General features: G+C 39.9%; 1 protein-coding gene across 6 annotated transcripts in view; it reads right to left on the minus strand.

Moving 5' to 3' along the window:
• The window catches only part of KIF13A (kinesin family member 13A), a 238,511-nt gene that overhangs the window by 136,348 nt on the left and 78,640 nt on the right, over positions 1-23,523 (minus strand). For all 6 annotated transcript variants that reach the window (XM_032140355.2, XM_058432204.1, XM_032140352.2 and 3 more), the window contains exon 3: positions 3,496-3,508. In XM_032140355.2, the coding sequence (XP_031996246.1) occupies positions 3,496-3,508 (13 nt within the window). The remainder of the gene's footprint in view (positions 1-3,495; positions 3,509-23,523) is intronic.

The raw sequence follows: 23,523 nt of genomic DNA on the forward strand, positions 1-23,523 counted from the left end.
AATACTGATACATTATTCATAACTAAATTTCACAGTTTATATTAAGGTGCATTCTTTCAGCCGTATGGTTCTATGAATTTTGACAAATGCATAATGTCATATATCTGCCATTACAGTATCACACAGTACAGTTTCCCCTATGCTTTACTTATTCATGCCTATACCAACTCCCTCTCAATTAAACACAGCTGTTACTAATAATAGTATTCAAAGAGTACAATCCCAGGGATTGATAGGATGTGAGACCTTTCCTGCATAGCAGTTGGGTAAGAATAATGGTAACTCAACCATGGCTGAGTTATCATTAACTCAACTGGACCAGCTAGGCATTTGGATCTTCTTAAGAAAGGATTAAAAGCAGCTGGATCTATCTGCTGCTAAACCCTTGCACTAAATTCTTAATTTCGGTTTTGGGTTTTTCAGATTGAGGATTTATTTCTATTGGGTTATTTTCCAAATCAGTTATGCCACTTTCTATAACTTCTAGTTCTCTCCAGCATTTTTCAATCTTATGTTTTATGTCTTTGAAGATAACAAATATATTCATTTTGAAGTTCTTGTCCAATAATTTGGTCATCTGAAGCATCTATGGGTCTACTTCTAATTTGTATTATTTCTGTTGGCTCTCGTTCATGCCACATCTTGTCATGTACCTCCTTAACTTTGACAGTGTATTGGACGTTGTATTTTTAAAACAGTTTGTGGAATCACTGAAGACTTAGGATTTCATTCACTTCTGCCAGGTGCCTATGGGCACCTGCATTCTGGTATCACTTTGTTCCAATTTTTGTGTTTGAGATTTCCTGGATCATACAAATGGCTTGGAATCACACAACAATCCATGTGATGGCTGGTTTACCTCTGTTTCACCTTCATACCCTACCCCTGGCTGCATCTCAATCCACTTTACCAACCCAAAGTATAAGGAGATTAGCAAGGACTCCACCTCTAGAAGGATCTGAACTCCAGTACTTTGCCCTCCTCAGCCCCACAAAGCAGTCAGCAATATGTATTTGCTCTGTCTTTAAGCCGCTCCTTCCTGAATGGCATATATCTAAACGCTAGGTTCATCTCTCTAAATTTTTACCTCTTTCTGGATCTTGGTCTAGTAATTCCTCACTAACTTGGCTTATCTCCAGTGCCTTCAAGCACAAGTTTTTAATATTTTGTCCAGTCCTAGTTGTCCTCAGTGGAAAGGGCAATGCTAATTACCTCGTCTGTCATTTCTGACAGCAGAAGTCTGAATAGGAACTTTCATTCTATGAATTTCACAAATATTTTGCCTTTTGTGGTCTTTAATATAATCAATTTTATATTATATTGTACACATACCAATCATCCTTTGGTATATGTGGGGAATTGGTTCTAGAACCCCCATGTATACCAAAATCCACACAGACTCCAGTCCTACTCTGTTGGTCCCCTGGAACCCACCTATAGGAAAAGTTGGCCTTCTGTATACATGGGTTTCATGTCCCCTGAATACTGTATTTTCCATCTGCGTTTGGTTGAAAAAAATTTGCATATAAGTGGACCTGGGCAGTTCAAACCTGTGTTGTTCAGGGGTCAACTATATTCCCCTCCCCCTACCCCCATTAGAATGCTAGGGCTCTGTCTGACTCATGAGGCACCTGTCCCCTGCCCAGAATAATTATTTGTTAAATCGAAACAACCAGGCTTCTCTGATGCTTTCGATTACTTATGCCCAAATCTCATCATTTTAAATAAAATTTTATTCTTACATAATCATCATTAAAAGCACCTTTCCCTTTCCCACTTTCTTTCAACATTTACATAGTTTCTATGAGGAAAGGCCTGTATCTACTTTGTGTCCATCTTTATTTGATTCTATTGTGTCATTTCTTTGAGTTCAAGATGATCTTTATGCTTTCCAGATGTGCCTTATGGCATGCATATACGCACTGTCTAACATTGTGATTCAGCTTTAATTTTATTTTGAAAATGTCATGACACTTCTTAGGAATAATCAATAGGATATCCAGCAAAAATAAGGCTGGGAACCACTAGGCTATATATACTCACTAGAAAGTGATAAGAACATTCCTGTGTACAAAGCAATAGTGATTTTTAAAAATGTTTTTGTGTCTCTTTTTCATTTCGGTGCTTTTCCCTCACAAAGCAGGCATATGTGGAGTTGTGCAGTATTTCACTGATATTTTTCTGTGGGGGAGTACTTTGTACTACAAGACTGACTGTTCTGAAACTTTGGGGAACCAACAGCAAGGGATGTAAAAGCTAGATAAACAGCACTTATACATTCCAGTAGAAACCAGTTTTAGGGATTATATCTACATCGACAATTGCTCAGAGAGAATCTCCTGATTCCCTAGATTTGGCCAGAATGCCACTGCTAATACTTTTCTAATATATTATATATTTCCTCTTTCTTAACAGATCTTATATCATTTGTTCAATGCATGCCTCCCTTGCTAAAGCTGAAACTCTTTCTTCAATAAGTATAAGGCATACAGCAGCATTTTAGTGGGTTTCCATAATCCAAGAGCTAAGATGGATTGTTCTTCATAACCCCAGGGGAAAGTAAGCTTTGTCTTTTCTGGATTCCATGCGGTCACCCAACTTGTCTTAGATTCTGACCACATAATTTGTGTAGGTAAAGCCTGTTCTAATCCTATCTCAAGAACCACAGCTATAATCAGTATCACTGGCCAGGGGCTGGTCAAATTTCTCATTCCTTTTGGTGCTAAGTGTCCCTCTGATACTCAGCAAAATGCTCACTGGTAACAAAATCAATCTTCAGTTATTCAGGGGCTGGTCATTCAGATTCCTTACTTCTCATATTCCCCCACTTCCCTCCTCTAACTATTCTCTAACTTCTGGCCTTCTCACTGATAAAAATACCATCAAAGGTTGGCCAAAGCAGGTGGGGAAAAAACTAACTAGTGGCCATTGTGATGGGCTAGGAACTCCAATGAGGCATATAAAGTTGGTAGAATGTTGAATCTCTATTTAAAAGTGTGAAGAAGTTTTCCAATGGTAACAACTAATCTTAGTGGGGCATAGGAAAAGATCATTTGTCCAATCAGTAATCACAATTACCAACTGCCATCCTATGATCTTTCTATAGTTGTTCCTCCACATTCTAGGCTGTTGATACCGTGCAGTCCCAGCTCTTCCATTCACTCAATCTGTGAGTTAGGACATGCTATTTCATCTCTCTGAGTCTCATTTAATCATCAAGAAAATAGAAACAATAACCTGACAGGTTTGTTTTGAAGATTACAGCATTCATTCTGAGAATGAAATAATGTGTGAAAGTGCTCTGTCAATGTAGAGTGACACTCTAACTTTATGTTAACACCGATATTGTTTGTTCATGATGTTGAGTTTTAAATTAGGATGCTGTTTTTAGTTCTCAATGAGACGGATGTTCTACATGGGTTACAGTGATAAATTAAATCCTGGATTTTTGCACACTAAGCCAGTATATATGCCAAATTTCATATTAGTGCTTACCTTGGGAGGTTTCCTTAATGATGGAAAAAAAAAATTCAGCAGCAGGGATACAGAGGGTTGTCAACACAGCAGCCACATCAGAGGGAAACAATGAAAGAGAAAAAACATAAGGTAAATTCAGCACCTTGATAACATGATCTGAAAGATATTCCTCTTCATGAAGATCAGAAGCCAAATTCAAACACATTACTGACTGAAGTGATAAACTCTTAATATTTGCTCAAAAACATGGCATGGGCATAATGAATTTCTCTCTTGGTTGCACAGAATGAATTCAGACAATCATTCAGATATTTTTAATGATTTGTAAAAATGCCAAAGGAAGAGCATCAAGATAAAGAAAGATGCCACAATCCTTACTGCGTGTGATTAAATATTTTTAAATCAATTTTTATATTTAATTTTTTCTTAAATTTTTGTTAAAATATATGCATATTTTCCTTTGATAAATACATATACTCTAACATAATATATGTGGGAGTTTTTCTCATTTAAAAACCATGGTTTTAAATAACTCATATATTTTAACACTGAATAGACATTTAAAAGCAAGTTTCCATTTCTTCCCCACCATCAGCTACACATGCACTTGCTAAAAGGTTTGTTTTACACATTAATAACTCAGAAATGACTGAAATTGCACCTGGAAAAAACCCTGAAAAGGAAATAGCTTTCTTTTTTTTCTCCAGAGATAGGGTCTCACTCTGTTGTTTAGGATGGAGTGCAGTGATGTGATCATGGCTCACTGCAACCTTGAACTCCTGGGCTCAACTGATCCTCCTACCTCAGCCTCCCAAATAACTAGACTACAGGTGTGTGCCACCAGACCTGGGTAATTTTTTACTTTCTTAAGACACTATGTTGCCCCAGGCTGGTCTCAAACTCCTGACCTCAAGTAATCCCCCCACCTCAGCCTCCCAAAGTGCTGGGATTACAGGTGTGAACCATTGCATTTGGCTAGGAAATAGTTTTCAAGGCAATAAAATGTCAGGTTGACTTGCTTTGTAAATATTTTCTTCATGTATAAAATTAAGGAGCTCAATTATGATTTCTAAGTTATGCAATCTTATGACAGTTCTTGGCCTTCCTGATAGTTACTCTTGATCAATCTCTGATATCCCCAATTCATAAACTGTAAAATTACTATGAAAAAGAAATGGGGGCATTTACCCCATGGTTTAACCCTTCTTCATAGGAAATAGAATCATGGGGCAAAGAAAGTAGATTTTCCAGGGCAGAGGACACAGAAAGGTACAGGCAAAAACAGCAGGATGCCTTTTCTTCATCACTGGGTGTGACACTCCTTACAGAGCTCTGAGGGACTCGAACAAAACTGAGAGCTCAGTAGCAGGGAAAAAAAATGTCCAATCACATGCATAATTCTTTCTTGAAATCACACTTTCGAGTGCAGGGAAGAAAAATCATCCCATTCCTATAATGATGAAGTTGAAACATCATTTTCTTGAAATTCCATGAATTAGCTGAAAGGGAATGAGCCCTTATTGCCTTATGTCATTCCCTCAGACAGACACAATGGGAATGTGATTTTTGTCTTCAGGTTTTAGAGGGGAACTAGAATAACTGGTATCTCTGGCTGTCATCAAGCAAGTCTCAACATATTTGTATGTCTACCCTTTAAAACAAGATAAACATTTATAGAGGTTATAAATAAAAATGCACAAGTGTTTTTAATTCTAAGCAAGTCATGGATTTCCATTCTGTACAAAAAACTTGAGATTTCTGCCATGAAAATTTCCTTAAGTGGAAGACTATTCAGGAAGGCCTCAGTTCTAAGAAGGTAAAACAATAATAAAACTTTATGAACCACATTTTTGACTATACCTTTTCATTTTGCTTGCTTTATTCCTTAAAACCCATGTAAATCACTGCTTTATTTAACAGAGGAAAGAAAAGTCACTTGGGTTACAATAAGGCCATTATATGAAACAGCACAGACCAAAGGTAATTAAATACAGGTTTCCCATTTACGTATGATGAATCCAGTAACCCAACGGGGCTGGGACAGACTAGCGGAATCCCAGTGAGCTCTCTGGAGTTCTCATATGTGCCCTTTATGCCACAGCCACAGCACAATAATAACTACCAGCAGCAGCAATGAACCAGTGCTGGTTTGTAGCCAGTAGTACATTCACCTTCTTAGCTGTCAATAACAAAATTATCCTTTCTTCATTGACATTCCAAGAAGGTTTTCTTCATTCTTCTTAGAAAACCAATCCTATTTCAGCATTTTAAGCACTTTAAAAGTCTTTCTCACTTAGAAGATAGCCCATAACATGGGAATACCAATATAATTCTGCTACCTTCTTTTGTGTTTCTGAATAAATGCTTGTTAAGAATAAATGGAGACTGGGCAGAAAAGAAAAGAGGGAAGCCACAAAGCTCATCTGCTGCTACCCAAACTTACTCATCATTCATTTTAGAACAAGGATCCTTGCTACAGAAGGAAAAGTAAACCCTGTAGTGCATCATCACTGTACTTCATTCATTGATACACCCTCTACTTCATTCACTGATATACCCTGTACTTCATTCATTGATACACCCTGTAATTCATTCATTGATACACCTTTCTTGAGGTTTCTAAGGGACTCGAACAAAACTGAGAGCTCAGTCCAGGGGCCAGGCGCAGTGGCTCACACCTGTAATCCCAGCACTTTGGGAGGCTGAGGCAGGCAGATCACAAGGTCAGGGGATCGAGACCATCCTGGTTAACATGGTGAAACCCCACCTCTACTAAAAATACAAAAAATTAGCTGGGCGTGGTGGCGGGTGCCTGTAGTCCCAGCTACTTGGGAGGCTGAGGCAGGAGAATGGCATGAACCTGGGAGGCGGAGCTTGCAGTGAGCCGAGATCGCGCCACTGCACTCCATCCATCCTGGGCGACAGAGCAAGACTCTGTCTCAAAAAAAAAAAAAAAGGTCCAATCACATGCATAATTCTACACTTTTGAGTGCAGGGAAGAAAATCATCCTGCATGAGGTGATTGGGCTCCTCACTCATCCTAACTCAGACTCAAGGTTACTGCCCCAAACTCTAGAAGCTATATGTCCTTCTTTGGTAGTTGTGAAGAAAAATGTTTCCAGTATCAGTAATACTGACACTATAATCAAATATAGTATACTATCCTTTAGGGAAAAAAATGTGATACTACAATGTAAAAATAAAAAATTTCATATACATATGAAATCTTAATCTTCATCGCTTTCATATATATAAACTAGTAAAATAAAGTTAACAGGCTGAGATTGCTTCAAGGTCCTGGGTTTCTACACAAACAAAACAAAACTTAAACTCAGCCAATCACTGCCAACCACCAGCAGCCAACTGAGCATTAGTTATATAATCAAGAATTTTCCACTGGGACAGTACAAATAAAACAACTACTCAAACTTTAACCAATCAAAGAATTTCTTTGCTTTCCTTCTGAGTTCACCCTACAAAAGCTTTCCCTTCATGCCCCTTCAGTGGAGCCCCAAATCCCTTCCAGTTTGGAGCTGCCCAATTCATGAATCACTGTCTGCACAAATAAATTATTTAAAATTTTAATGCGCCAAATTCATCCTTTAACAACATGGAAAACAAATGAAATGAGAATGAATAATATAAACATCTATCAGATTCAACATAAACCATACTAAACACATTATTTTAAAAATTATGGGCTGAGCGTGGTGGCATGAGCCTATAATCTCAGCTACTAGGAAGGCTGAGGCATGAGAATTGCTTGAACCCAGGAGGCAGAGGTTGCAGTTAGCCGAGATCATGCCACTGCACTCCTGCCTTGGTGACAGGGCAAGACTCAATCTCAAAAATAAATAAATAAATGGCCTTTTGTTGATTGTATCAGTCAAAGCCATGACTCTTAGTCAAGTACAGACTACTGTTGAGATACCTGTGTGGCTTCATTACAGAAAGAGGCAATGATTTTGCTCAGCAAATATCTACTGAACCAAAAAAGAACATCCCTTGAAACAGACCTAACTGACCCCGACACATAGGTTTGACTGCTGACTCCTTAGAAAACAGCATTTCACTGACACTTGCCTAAAGGTGTGTTTATTTCTGACCACTCTCCAATGCCCATCCTCCCTTTCATTCTCCAAAACATTCGTTTTTAATCATGTGGACTTCTCTAAGTATTCAAGTATTAGTATTTTTGTATATTCCAAAGAAATAAACTAAATACAATTTGACATTTTAGAAGACATTCTAGGTTCCAGGATTTGGAGAGACAATAAGGAGAGACAGTTCTTATTTTCCACATTGACAGTAGTTCTATTTTTGCAAAACACAAAAGCTCCTCTTCTCTTCCAGGACAAGCAGGTTGATCTCTTCCAGGTCACCCACACCATGAGTTTTTACCACACAACTCATGCAATTTACATGCCTTTATCCCACTTTGTCTTTCCACTCTGCCTGATCATACCTGCCTACTCTTGAACACACAGTTCAAGGCTCAGCTCTCTCAATTCCTCACCAGCCTTGGAGACTATCTTGGCCTTGACTACTTCTAATATCCCAAGACTCCTAGGGTCGACAAAACAGCTTAGCACTTATTGGCACACATAAAATTCTGTTGCCTTCAGTAACTGTCTGCATTTGAGTCTCATATATCTTTAAGATTTAAACCCCTTGAAAACAGAGGCCAGGTCACATGGTATATAATCCCTGTCCCCAATCCCATCTATTCATGTAGGACTGAGTACAGAATAAGAACTCAGAAATAATTTTTTTACATTAGTGAGTTAAACATAATCCAGTTGTGAGGATTTACTTAAATCACCACCACAATCCTGTAATTTTGGGGCAAGACTGCCTGCATTTAACAGTAGTGAAGACTTCAGAGACTGTCAGAAAATGCAGAATATTTCTGATGACTTACTTAAAAATAATTATTTCTCTAGACCAGCATTTCACAAGCATAGAAATTGAACAGGATGTTAACAAAGGTCAAGCCCTTAAAAAGCTTCTGACATCAACTAAATTGAGAAATGCTGCTGAACACAGTTAAATATGGGTTTCTTTATGGCAGTACTTTTCAGAGACTTTGACATGCTAATATATGTTGTTACTCTCCTTGCATATTCAATGCAACATTTCAACAGCAGCATTCCCCAAACTTATTTGATCACAGAATTTTCTTGGAGGAACATATTTCGGGGAAAATCTATCAGTGATTCTGATAAACAAATAAAAAGGTATTTTAAAGGATGCAATGGGATTTCCATATTGCAACAAATCTAGCAGCTCAATAATCTCAGGTATTGACATAGTATGGCTAGAATTTGGGATGAACAAAAAAAGGTTGCTATTAAAAATATACACAATTATCAGAGAAAAATAAGTTTTAAATGACTTTTGAAATATATATTTATGTAAGTGCCTTAAGAGGTACAAACAAAATGGCACAAGAACTCACAGAACAGAGGGATCAAAGCTGAATGCAGGCATGGGGATGGGGGTGTGGTGGTCAAGAAGAGAGAGGATCTGGAAAGGGTCTTCAAAAGACAGGGAAGACTGACAGGCAGGGATGTGGGCCATTTCTAATAGAGGTGATTTTGTTAGCAAAAGTACTTAAATGAAAATATTCTAGGTGTCTTAGGAAGGGTTCAGTTTGATGAGATTAGAGAGTATACGGGGGGTGGGGGGGGCTGGGGCGGGGGAACACTAGAAAACAGTACAGTTGCCAGGTGGTGTGGCTCATGCCTGTAACCCCAGTAATTTGGGAGGTGGTTAGGATCACTTGAGGTGGGAGGATCACTTGAGTCCAGGAGTTCAAGACCACCCTAGGCAACACAGTAAGACCCCATCTTTACTAAAAATAAAAAAAAAAAGTAGTTGGGTGTGGTGGCACATGCTTGTAATCCCAGCTACATGGAAGCCTGAGGCAGAAGGATCTAGTGAGCCCAGGAGGTGGAGGTTATAGTGAGCCATGATCGTGCCACTGCACTCCGACTTGGATGACAGAGTGAGACTCTGTCTCAAAAACAATAATAAAAATAAAGAAAAAGAGGCCAGATGCGGTGGCTCATGCCTGTAATCGCAGCACTTTGGAAGGCTGAGGTGGGTGGATCACTCGAGGTCAGGAGTTCAAGACCAGCCTGGCCAAGATGGTGAAACCCCATCTCTGCTAAAAATACAAAAATTAGCCGGGTGTTGTGGCACATGCCTGTAATCCCAGCTACTCAGGAGGCTGAGGCAGGAGAATCACTTGAACCTGGGAAGTGGAGGTTGCAGTGAGCCGAGATTGCACCACTGCACTCCAGCCTGGGTGACAGAGTGAGACTGTGACTTAAAAATAAAAAAGAAAAGAAAAAGAAAACAGTAAAGATAAATTGGACCTATACTTGGACAGGTCTTGAAAGGAGAAGTCTGTACTTAATTTAGTAGGTAGTACAGACCTGGAAAGTTCAATAAGGAGAACTAAAATAAAGGAGGATAAATAGCCTATTGCAACAACAACAATAAAAGTCCTAAACAGCTGAAGTTCTTTCCCCACACTTCACTCTGAAAGATGTCTGGGTCAAGGAGTCCTCTGACCACTGTTTACAGCATATTGACTATAATTAGCTACTTAGAAGTTTGGTGGCCAAAGGCTCTGATGTACAATGCCCTACACCAGTCAGTGCTTTGAGAGATGTGTGTGATCAGAGAAGTATCTTCTGAACCAGAAATTTCTCTTTCATGTATTAAAATACTTTAATTATTAATTGTTGGAAATGGCTGCAACCTAGATCTGAAAGATATACAGTTAAATGGCATTTGCCTCCTGGAAATTAGCCTAAGGACAAATTCCTTATTATGAAGCCTCTGTCAATTCCAACTTGGAGAACTAAACAGGTCATCGAAATCTTCTAAGTCAAACTTGCCCAACCCGTGGCCCACGGACCTCATGGGGCCCAGGACGGCTTTCAATGCAGCCCAACACAAATTTACAAACTTTCTTAAAACATTATGAGATTCTTTTGTGATTTTTTTTTAAATTTTTTTTTTTTTAACTCATTAGCTATCATTAGTATTAGTGTATTTTGTGTGTGGCCCAAGACAATTCTTCTTCTTCCAATGTGGCCCAGGGAAGTCAAAAGATCAGACATCCCTGTTCTAAGTATTCTCCTAAGCAGCAAGTATTTATTGAGTACTAACTCCCACAATGCATATTAGGAGTGCTTTGAGGGAATATTTAGAGGAATTAGGCATGGTCTCTGACATCCGGAAGCTTAAAACCATGCAAGAGAGACAGCTACATATATGAATAATTAAGTGGATGGTGTAAGTGTGACAACAGAGACAGGAATGAAGAGCTATGTTCAGTCAACAAACATTTCACATGCACTGTCTGCCACTTTGTTGGGATACAAAAATAAATTAGTCTTTTTGTCTTTCAAACAAGAAACTGATTTTTTATACATATATCACAAAACAATATAAAGTGCACAGCAGCTCTCCAAAAAAGCAGGGGATTCACTGGGTAAAGAGGGAATTTTCTTGGAGGAGAAACACCTAGAGCAGAATTTAGGAGGACTTAATAGGAATTCACCAAGCTGACAAGCCAAAGAAATGTTATCCCAATAGGGGGAATCATCTGTGCAAAAAGCACCAGAGAACACAGCTCATTTGAGGGCCACAGACTCATGGGATTGTTCTGTTGCCAAGCTCAGCAGTTAGACTACAGTTAGCAGAGAAAGTGAGACCTGGGATGATGGTATAGGGATGAGGTTTTGTAGGACAGTAGGTACCATTTTCAATCAGGATTTATTAACTGTAGTTTGGAGATAAGTTTATATACTTTTCTATCAATAATCTAACATTACCTACATTGAAAACATACAACAAATGCTTCTATGAATTATAAAAAGTAGAAGGGGTTACATAAGTATCTGGAAGACCTTTGAAACCTATCACAAGAAGAATGCAAATGTCAAAAACTTTAAGTTCCAAGACAAAGCCTGGTTTGAAAATTTTAAAAAAGAGAGTCATCAGATGATCAAATCTACAATCACTACAGCAAAATTTTCTGAACATGTGAAGAAGCTGATTCATTCAAGAGACATGCCACCAAGTTTGTTTTGGAAGAATACTGGGTATATCATTGAGAATCTAAGTTTAAGATATATGCTTAATGTCATTTTCTAATTGCTTTTCTCCTAACCCTTTATTTTCTCTAAGACTTTGATCTCACTGCCTACGGTGCTTTTCTTTTCTTTTCCCTCCCTCCCTTCCTTTCTTCCCCCTTTCCCTTTCCCCTTCCCCCTTCCCTTTCTCTTTTTCTCTTTTTTTTTTTTTTTTTTTTTTTTTTTGGAGGAGGCCTCACTCTGCTGCCTAGGCTGGAGTGCAATGATGTGATGACAGCTCATTGTAGCCTCAACCTCTTGGGCTCAAGAGATCCTCCCATCTCAGCCTCCCGAGTAGCTGGGACTACAGGTGTGCACTACCACACCCAGCTAATTTTTGTATTTTTTTGTCAAGACAGGGTCTTGGCATATTGTCCAGGCTGGTCTTGAACTTCTGGGCTCAAGCAATCCTCCTTCCTCAGCCTCTCAAAGTGAGGCTGAGATTACAGGCATTAGCTACTATGCCTGGCTGCTGTGGTACTTTTCAAGAACACAATTCTTGCAGTTGGTGAGGGGAAGCTACGGTTCCATGAGAAGACCTGGTAGGGCAAGAATTGGGTAGACAAGGAAGTAAAGTCAGGAGGATGACAGACTGGGAGAAAACAGCAGAGGTAAGACACTCACGGTCTGGATACAATTCAAGAATAAAGATGCAGAGGTGCTGGGTGAGATAAGATGCTATAGTCAACAAGTGAAACCTAACATTTCAGAGGTAGCACATTTCAGGGTTGTAAACTCTAACCTGGTCATATAGTATATCTGTGAATTGAAATAGATGATCATTACTTTAATTAACAGCTAACACTTACTGAGTTCTAATTACGTGCCAGATAGGTTTCTGTTACTATCTGCTTTAACTCACTTAACATATTTAATGACCCTATACATAAAAACTCTATTATCATTTTTCAAATAAAAAATACTGAGGAACAAGGTATACAGATTGCATGACTTTCACAAGATCATAGTTAACTGGCATCAGCACCATGATTCAAACCCAGGCAGTCTCTGGCTGGAGCACACTGTACACTTAACTGCTATTGTATATTGCCTCTCTGGCATCAAAGAATTTGGTGAGAGCTCTTTCAGCTTAGGCTAGGTATTGATTGGATAGCAATCCATGTGGATGTTGAATGATGTGGATCATTCATGCTTACAAGGGTTATCCATGTGGTTAATAGCATGAATTAGCCCTTCTGTGTCCTTCATGAATGTGTAGGAGAAGCCTACACAGAGTGAACCTCCAAGAAGCAAAGGCATTTATGGAAAAAAAAAGGAACTGGTATGACAACATGGAGTTAGAAGGCTGCAAACGACTACTTCCTGCTGAGGTAGGAAGGTAGGAAACTGAGGGCCACCAAAGAGGGGTATAAATAAAGTCACAAAAATGTAGATGCAGATGTGTTGGGAGCAAATCCTAGGCAGAAGGACAGCTGGAACAAAGCTAGAGTGCAAAGGATATGTTCAGGGAACAGCAGGTAGACAGAATGTAATTGAGAGCCACACAGCTGGAAGAATAGACAAGAACCAAAATGCAGACAGCACTGACTGCCATGATGACTCAGCCTTTTCTTAGAAGAAATTGCCACAGATAGTTTGCGCAATGGGAATGACATGGCCAGATCTGTTTTAGGAGGGTGAGACTCAAGCGTTAATCTAAGAGGCCACACCATCTAGAGTCAGCAGTGAGACACGCACTAGTGAGCCTCTGCCTGGCACCAACTACAGCCCTCACGGTGTGTAAGTTAAGACACTACTGCAAGGACAAGACAAAAAGTAGGATGGAAAGACAGAACACAAAGACAACTTGAAGGAAAAATCTGTAAGACTTATTGAGTGCTGTGCCCCCTCCACCTAGCCACTCCACCACGTCTGCAAAGATTGAACCACTGCCCCACAGCATGAAGGGACTTTCCGCATGGGACTTCAGTCACAGGCCTTGAAGCAGACCTGATGGAATGAATGAAGAAAAAAATGGCTTCAATTCGATTGATACTTATTATATTGTTGACATTTAAAAATTAATTGGGGCTGGGCATGGTGGCTCATGACTATAATACCAGCACTCTGGGAGGTCACGATGGGAGGACTGCCTGGGCCCAGGAGTTCAAGACCAGCCTGAGCAACATAGTAAGACCTTGTCTCTACTAAAATTGTTTTTTTAAAATCAGCCAGGTGTGATGGTGCATGCCTGTAGTCCCAGCTATTCAGGAGGCTGAGGTGGGAGGATCACTTGAGCCCGGGAGATTGAGGCTGCAGTGAGCCATGGTCTTGCCACCGTACTCAAGCCTAGGCAACAGAGCAAGACTGTCTTAAAGAAATAAAATTAAAATGAACTCAAAATACACTTGTAATTTTTAAAAATGCTAATCCTGATATGCCTTCTTAAAAAAAACAAAACCTTCTTTTTAAGAAATTACCAGTTAATCTATTTTCATTTTCAATAAAACTCAAAAAGAAAAACAACTAATTTTGTACTGAAGTAGACAGACTTGTGGTTTCACTTTTTGGACTACTTTGGTATATTTGAACTACTTCCTTCGGCGTAACTGTATTTGGCTTAAAGTTCTACAAGATATAATGAAGCACAGTGGTGAAGAGTTGAGGATTGGGGGTCAAACAATCCTAGCTCTGCCGTGATCTAGCCATGTTGACCTTGGACAGGTTTACTCAACCCCTAAGTCTCAGCCTCTAAAATGGGAATAGAAGAGCACTCCTACAGCACTGTTGAAGGATGGCATGAGGTGACGTGGGTAATGCCGTACACCATTAGCATGCAGAGTTATTGCTCAATAAATGTTAGATGCCATTGCTGTTGTTACAACAAATATTCCTCCTGAATTATACATGCAAAATGTCAACATTGCTCAAACTCAATTTCATTTAGGAAAAGGGAACTGGGAGCTGAAGAATGACAGAACTTCTAAAACAGGGTTCTTTCCCTTAAGAAAAGAAAGGTTTTTGGCTGGGCACAGTGGCTTATGCCTGTAATCCTAGCACCTTGGGAGGCCGAGGCGGGTGGATCAACTGAGGTCAGGAGTTTGAGACCAGCCTGGCCAACATGGTGAAACCCTGTCTCTACTGAAAATACAAAAATTAGCCAGGTGTGGTGGTGCGTGCCTGTAGATCCAGCTACTTGGGAGGTTGAGGCAGCAGAATCGCTGAACCCAGGAGGTGGAGGTTGCAGTGGGCCAAGATCACGCCACCGCACTGCAGCCTGGGCAACAGAATGAGACACTGTCTCAGAAAAAACAAAAGGTTTTAAAGAAAATATGTATGATAGAGGAAGTGAAAGAATAGAGAATGGGGGACCAGGTATGGTGGCTCACTCCTGTAATCCCAGCATGTCGGGAGGCCAAGGTAGGCAGATCACTTATGGTCAGGAGTTCAAGATCAGTCTGGCCAACATGGTGAACCCCATCTCTACTAAAAATACAAAAATCAGCTGGGTGTGGTGGTGCAGGCTGAGGCAGGAGAGAACCTGGGAGGCGGAGGTTGCAGTAAGCTGAGATTGCGCCACCGCACTCCAGCCTGGCAACAGGGTGAGACTCCGTCTCAAAAAAAAAAAAAAGAGAGAGAGAGGGTGGGGAAAAAAAACTCTGGAAAGAATTATATAAGTATGTATAAAGTTGGACACATTTATAAGAACTAAACTATGATATTAATTTCTTTAGAAAAGAGCCAAGAGCAGTATGCTACAAACACTTCAGGACAACCACACCTGACATCTGGTCTCACATACAGCCACACCTACATGTAAGGTACAATACAGCTTCATGACAGTGAAACTGAGGCCAAGGTAGCTGACCAAATGGACACAGGAATAATAGTCTAAAATTTAACAACAGTCTGTATTTAAAAACAGATCCAATATTTTAAAATTTGCTTTTACTTTCCAATTTGATAAGTAGTGGATATTCCCCGTATTGCTAGCTAGAGAACCTAGAAGTACTGTCTCATGACCTGAAAAGCTGCCAATAAAAGGTGAAGCAAACACATGGTCTATATGTGTATTTCCAAAATTAGAAACAGAAACCAAGGGACCAAACAGCTTTCAGTTTCCTTTCCCAAAACAACTTCAATTTCTGAGTACCAAAAAGTAGGATATTATTACCAATGTAAGAGGTATCCTACAGGCCAGAATCAAGCATTTATAGTTTAATAGTTTGACTACTGAAGTCCAATGAAATGAATAGTGAGACAATATTTTTTTAAATTAACTGTGTTCGTTTTTGTCAAAAAAAATTTTAAATTAACTGTTAGTTTTTGTCAAAAATGTTGGCTGCAATAAAGATGTGTCAACTTTATAACAGATGCAATAAACTTCTGAAATAAAGTCAGTATCAGCAAAGTCTTAAAATTCTCACCACAGGGTTTCTAATAAATTCAAGGTTTTTTTTGGTTGTCGTTGTTGTCGTTTTGAGACGGAGTCTCACTCTGTCGCCCAGGCTGGAGTGCAGTGGCGCGATCTCAGCTCACTGCAAGCTCCGCCTCCTGGGTTCACGCCATTCTCCTGACTCAGTCTCCCGAGTAGCTGGGACTACAGGCGCCTGCCACCATGCCCGGCTAATTGTTTTGTATTTTTAGTAGAGACGGAGTTTTTCCGTGTTAGCCAGGATGGTCTCAATCTCCTGACCTCGTGATCCGCTCGCCTCGGCCTCCCAAAGTGCTGGGATTACAGGCATGAGCCACCGCACCCGGCCTAAATTCAAGTTTTATAAGTTAATTTCATTATTTTAAAACTCTGATGATACCTTTTAGCGGTATAACAGTTTATAAATATAATACAATGAAATTCTAATGTTTTGAATCAGTATTTTTCTTTCTGCCCTGTGCACACTATCTGGCACTCAGCAAGACTCAAGTTTTGACATACAGGCCAAACCATCTCCACTGACCGAGGGGTGAAACCCAGAGTAGTGACCCTCCACCACTGACCGCAGCCCTTAGGGTATGCATCAAATGCCTTGCAAATAATTTGTATTCAAACAATTCTTGTTAATGGACTCAGTCAACCTATCAGTGAGTTACCAACCTCTCCTGATATCAGGTTCCTCTCCACTATGACAAGAGTAACTATAAATACACTTCTAATAAAAAATTTGTTGGATAAAAACTTTTTTTTTAAATAAAAGGAATTTAATGTCACTCAGGTTGAGCTTAAAATCCAAAATGCAAGCTTTCTTTACAAACATCACACGTTCTCACTTACTTGTGGGATCTAAAAATCAAAACAATTAAACTCATAGACTCAGAGTGTAGAAGATGGTTACTAGAGGCTGGGAAGGGTCGCAGGCCGGGGGTTGGGGGGGTGGTTAATGGGTAAAAAAAAAATAGAATTAATAAGACCTACTATTTCATAGCACAGCAAGGTGACTATAGCATGAGCAAGGTGACCATAGTCAATAATATATATATATAATATATATATGAATATATATAAAATATATATACATAAATATATATATTTGAGACAGATATATATAAATATATATATATTTGAGACAGATATATATATAAATATATATATATTTGAGACAGATATATATATAAATATATATATATTTGAGACAGATTCTCACTCTGTAGCCCAAGCTGGAGTGCAGTAATGCAATCTTGACTCACTGCAACCTCCACCTCCCGGGCTTAAGCGATTCTCGTGCATCAGCATCCCAAGTAGCTGGGACTACAGGAATCTGCCACCATGCCCAGCTAATTTTTTGTATTTTAGTAGAGATGGGGTTTCACCATGTTGCCCAGGTGGTCTTGAACTCCTGAGCTCAGGAGATCAGCCCACCTTGGGCTCCCAAAGCGCTGGGATTATAGGCATGAGGCACTGGCCATCAATAATAATTTAATTGTACCTTTAAAAATAACTAAAAGAGTATAATTGGATTGTTTGTAATATAAAGGATAAATGCTTGAGGGGATGGATACCCCATTCTCCATGATGTGATTATTACGCATTGCATGCCTGCATCAAAACATCTCATGTACCCTATAAATATACACACCTACAACATACCCAGAAAAATTAAATGTTAAAAAAAAATACAAGCTTTCTTTTGCAATTGAAGTTCCATCACTTGATAGAGTGACAGGAGAACATTCAGAAACCAAAATTTCCCCTTCTGGGAAAGAAACCCAGGTTCAGTTCTATCACCCAAACTGGGAGTGATCTTGATAACAGCATCAGCCTGCCGACCTTCCGTAGGATGCAGGTTTGAATCAGACACCTATACTTCAAGCTCCCTGCACTTGGAGCCTAGACTTCCCTGGCTTGCAACTGTTCTCACCCTAAGCACTTATTAGCACATAGACAATGCTTATTAAATTCTACTGAATAAACCAACAGAACCCCCACTTCCCATTTCTTTATTTGGGACATGCCACCCTTGTTGAGTTTTATCATGCATCTTCAAGTCTCTTTTTTCCATCTCTAACTTCATGTTTGTTTTTAAAACAATCTTACAGTAAGTCTATTGATGGCTGGAAGAAGGGATCACATGAAAATAAACATCCTCCCAGTAATGGTTTGGAAGCACTGAGAAAAGTTTACTTGTTCCTCATGGTATCCTCCCTGTCCAGGTACTGGCCTCTGAACAGAGAAACTCCAAACAGACACTGATGGTAAAAGGAGAATTTGTTGAGAACACATTTCTATAATTTCTCCTTTTCAGAACTCTTCTGAAACTTCAGATTTCCTTTTATCTAATCTTTTTAATTTTTTTAAATTATTTTTATTTTTTATACGAGATAAGGTCTCACTACATTGCTCAGGCTGGTCTTGAACTCCTGGGTTCAAGTGATCCTCCTGCCTTGGCCTCCCAAAGTGCTGGGGTTACAGGTGTGAAACAGTGCTCAGCCAAATAAATAAACATATATATATTTATTTATTTATATATAAATATATATATGTTTATTTATTTATATATTTTAAGCATCTTGTAGCTTCTGAATAAACTGAGACTGGTCCCTTTTACTAAGAGAATACTCTGAACTCAGAATAGCAAAGGGCAGGCAGGACAGGATTAGGGGAGGAGCAGGGAGCTGGAATGCAGCTGTTCCCAGGACAGATTCTGAAACATTCTATAAGTTTGGGAAACTCATAGAATTTTCAGAATTCGTGCATACTAATATTTTATACACAGTGGGCACTCAATAATTAGTTGAGTATTTTTCTTTTCAATGAATCAACTTCTTATTCTTAATCTTGCATGGGTACTTCAAACATTCCTTGCTCTTACAGCAATTTAGCCACATGGAGCTGGAGCCTGTTCCGAAAAGTGCAAAATGGAAGAACTTCACCATTATTAAAAAGTTCCATCCCTGCTATTCCAGCAGGAGAAACAAGATTTAGGAGAAATGTTACATTGAGAGGCAGGTGAGGACAAACAGCTGTCTGTGTCTCCTTCATCCATGTTTTCAACTAAAAGGATGCATAAGGAGGGGATGGTGAACTCAGCTGAGCCCTGGAAGTTGCAGGGTGTTTGTCAGGAACATCAGGGCAAAAAGGATCTGGTGTCAATCCAATGAGAGGGGACTGACTAAGTCATTCATCCTGAAACTGAAGGGAAATCCACAGGGACCGGGATTGACGGAGACGCAAAATGGGACAGAAAGGAGGGCTGAGGAAACCAACTTTCAGGGAAGTGGTTATTACCTGGATGGAATCTGCAAACACCACCCAGCCCTGAGCTCATCAAAGAACAGGCTAAGGCTCAGTGCCAGCCTGTTTGTCAACTGTTGCTGGGTCCCAGAGGAGAGATAACAATGTCTTCCAAGGAAAGGGCCACAATCTCACATTCCTTTAGAGGTCACATGCCACAATACCTCCCTCCCCTCAACACTTACAAAAGTATCAGTCCCTGATGGAATTCAAAAGGAAAAAGGAATGGTCCTTTATCACAGATGTTTCGAGAAGCACATAGTCCAAGGCCATTTCTTAGTCTAAAGAATGTTCAGGTTAGAAGGCAAATCTCAAGTACCCATTACTAAATGCCAGAATAAATGAAACATTTTAAATTTTTATTGCTTTTAAACTACATTATTTATAGTGACCCTTGCTTTTCACTAAAAAAGTGATGCTATCTCTTCTGAAAGTTTTTAAAATATGCTGCCCAGAAGCTGAGTAGAATTAATTCAGAATAGATTTTCATTTCTATGCAATCAACTAGTTAATATAAAAAAAAGATTACAATAAAATACAAAACTTGAGATGAATATGAGTATATCCACAACAACTATTAATTTAACACAATAATGTTTACATGGTCTATATGTGTATTTCCAAAATTAAAATCATACACATGCAAATGGGAAGTTTTATAAGATATATGACGTTATTTTACGAAATCACTATCCACCAATAATGGATCCTCAGCCCTTTTTTCAAATGTTGTCAAGGAAAGTAACACCTGAAATGTCCTTCTGAAAAACAACACACAGACGACTCCAGCCACGGGTCACAGGCATCAGGTAAAGTGTGTGGCAGGGTCTCTGTGGAGCAGGGTCCCTGTAGGGTGTTCTCCAGGCCACCTCACAGAGCTCCTGCTGCTAATCACCATGGCTGCAATTCCCAGTTTGGGCGAGCCTAGTAAGAAACTCACCCTGTGTTAACCAAAACAAAATTAAGCAGAGAAAACGTGGCTCTTGTGCAATTCTCTTGTCATGTCTTCAAAAGTATCACACAGTGAGGCTTTCCAAAAATGCAGCATGAAGCACCAATTCTTGATTTAAAAATCAAGAATTAAGCACCGTTGTGAGGTCATTCTCAGGATAAAATACACACTGGCCTATCTGCCACTATAAAGACTTGACTTCAATTAATACATCTTTTGATGGACTCATACATTTAACTACCTGGTTTTGGTTTTATTTCCAAGATTGGTTTTCCATTTATGTGAGAGCTTGTACCTTGAGAGCATTTATCTATGGTAGCATAAGAGGTAATATACTTGCCGGGCGCGGTGGCTCACGCTTGTAATCCCAGCACTTTGGGAGGCCGAGGCGGGCGGATCACGAGGTCAGGAGATCGAGACCACGGTGAAACCCTGTCTCTATTAAAAAATACAAAAAAATTAGCCGGGTGTGGTGGCGGGTGCCTGTAGTCCCAGCTACTGGGAGAGGCTGAGCCAGGAGAATGGCGTGAACCCAGGAGGCGGAGCTTGCAGTGAGCCGAGATTGTGCCACTGCACTCCAGCCTGGGTGTCAGAGCAAGACTCCGTCTCAAAAAAAAAAAAAAAAAAAGAGATAATATACTTGACTTTTCTACATTAGGGAGTCGGAACCAAACTTCACGCTCCATGTAACAGCTTCAGGGTTATTAGCTGAATAATCCCTTAGGTTATAGTTGAGACACACAAACGGCCTTTTATGAGAGTCAGTCCAGGAGCAGGGATGCAGAAGCCAGACTGCCCAGGTTCCATTCTTGCCTCCACCACTTTGTAGGGACCTTGGACCTGGTGCTTAAGCTCTCAGTGCCTCAGTTACCTCACCTGTCAAATAGAGCTATTGTGGGGTTAAGTGAATTAACGTATTATAAAACTTTTAAAGGCAGCAGAGTAACACACGCGATGCAAAGCCCTCTCATTTTCAGCCATTTATTTTACCTACAAACTTCTTTTCTCCATATTCCATAGAAGCAGCTGTCATTGCTGATGCCAGACACTTGCAGTTTGACAGCATGCAGGATCTGCCACCTTGAGGACTCTGGGAGCAAGAGACCCCCTGACTCAGCAGCCTACTGATTCTGTAGGACATCTGTGCAGAACCATGTAGTTTCAATGTCACATCGAGTTGAATCACCAGGACACGAAAATTACAGTTCAGGCCAGACACAGTGGCTCACGCCTGTAATCCCAGCACTTTGGGAGGCTGAGGCAGGTGGATCACTTGAGTCCAGGAGCTTGAGACCAGCCTGGGCAACATGACAAAACACCGTCTCTACTAAAAAGACAAAAATTAGCCGGGCGTGGTGGCAAGAGCCTATAGTCCCAGCTGCCCAAGAGGCTGAGGTGGTAGGATCGTTGCAGTAAGCCAAGATGGCACCACTGCACTCAAGCCTGGGTGACAGAGAGCCTGTCTCAATATAACAACATATAACATAACATAACATAACATAACATAACATAACATAACATAACATCATAACATAACATAAAAAATAAAATAAAATAAAATAAATTACAGTTCAAATGAATCCCATGTCTATTACGAATGAGATTTTAGGAGGCATGCTAACTGGGCAGGATAGCGTTTCTCATTCTGATTCCCAATACAGACCTGGGAGCTACAAATGAGTCTCTGCCAATGACATGTCTGTGACAAAAGCCACACTAGTGGCGAGCGGTCATGGCAGTATTATTCTCTAGGTTAGGAAATATGAGATTAAAAATCTTCATTGTGGACAGCAAACTAGGAATACAAGGATTCTAGACCTACATAAACCTAAAAGCAGTCAAGGGGGGATCCACGGACCCATTTTAAATTACATCCAACCACATTATGGAATAAATAAATGGGTAGGTAATAAGGAGCTTGCCCTCATGTGAAACCTCACTGTGTATATGACTTCCCTATAATGCCTGTTACCTTCCCAGAGCAGAATTTACTATGAGGCAAACCTGAGACCAATCTAAGGATGGCCAGAATAAGGTTGCAAGTTTCTCTTCCTGTTGTGCTACAAACCCCATCAGGCTAGCTGCCATGTCTGAATCGGTCTTTATTACCCCCATTCCACTTAACAGCATTTTATTTGAATGTACTATTTATGTAGTTAAAAGGAAACAAATCTTTTATCCATTAGACAAACTCACAACATAGACCCAATGACACCATTATGATGATGGAATTCTTCAGAATAACAGTCTCCTCAAATTGTATAGGAAACTCATTATTTGTGCAAGATATTTAGAGATTCACAACAACAGGAAAATACAAATGAATGGACAGGTTAAGAAAATTTATTTAGTTTAGAGGAGAGCCCCAGGTATGAACAAATGGCATTAAACTTTGCAGATTCTCCTCCTATTAATATAACTCTGAGTATTATTTGTGAAGAGTGACAGTAGTGTAGTTCTCTCTTCCAAAAGGCATGAAGAAGAAGGGAAGAATCTGTTAAATATTCTAAACTCATAATCTCAATACAACAACCTCTAAATAAAGCCACCATTACTATCACAATACTTGAATGGACCAGGTCAACTTTACCAAAAAAAAAAAAAATTCCCCACTAGACACTGTGCCTATAACCTTCATGGAGCTGCCACTGGGCTTGGTGTTGCTGTCCCCAAGATCAATAGAGACTGTGCTGCATCTCCATGATGCCAGAACACTTCACTCACATATTCTACTCTATGGGAAGGAGGAAAACGAAGGGGGAACTAACATTATTGAACATATTCTACATTTTACACAATTCTTTTTTTTTTTTTTTTTTGACACAGAGTCTTGCTCTGTTGCCCAGGCTGGAGTACAGTGGCATGACCTCAGCTCACTGCAACCTCTGCCTCCTGGGTTCAAGCGATTCTTGTGCCTCAGCCTCCCAAGAAGCTGGGATTACAGGCGCCCGCCACCACGCCTGGCTAATTTTTGTATTTTTAGTAGAGACGGGGTTTCGCTATGTTGCCCAGGCTGGTTTTGAACCCCTGGCCTCAAGTGATCCACCTGACTCGGCCTCCCAAAGTGTTGGGATCACAGGTGTGAGCCACCGCACCTGGCCTTACACATGGTTCTTGACACCTTATCTTATTCATCAATCCTTACCACTACTGAGGTGGACTCATTAGCCCCATTTCTCAGATGAGTAAACTGCTCACAAGACTAAGTAAATGACAAAACCAGGATTAAAACCTAGTTCAGGACCTTTGATATATCCCCTTAACAGCACAGCTAA

The sequence above is a fragment of the Hylobates moloch genome, unplaced genomic scaffold (assembly GCF_009828535.3).
Source record: "Hylobates moloch isolate HMO894 unplaced genomic scaffold, HMol_V3 SCAFFOLD_20, whole genome shotgun sequence".
In the NCBI taxonomy this organism is placed as follows: domain Eukaryota; kingdom Metazoa; phylum Chordata; class Mammalia; order Primates; family Hylobatidae; genus Hylobates; species Hylobates moloch.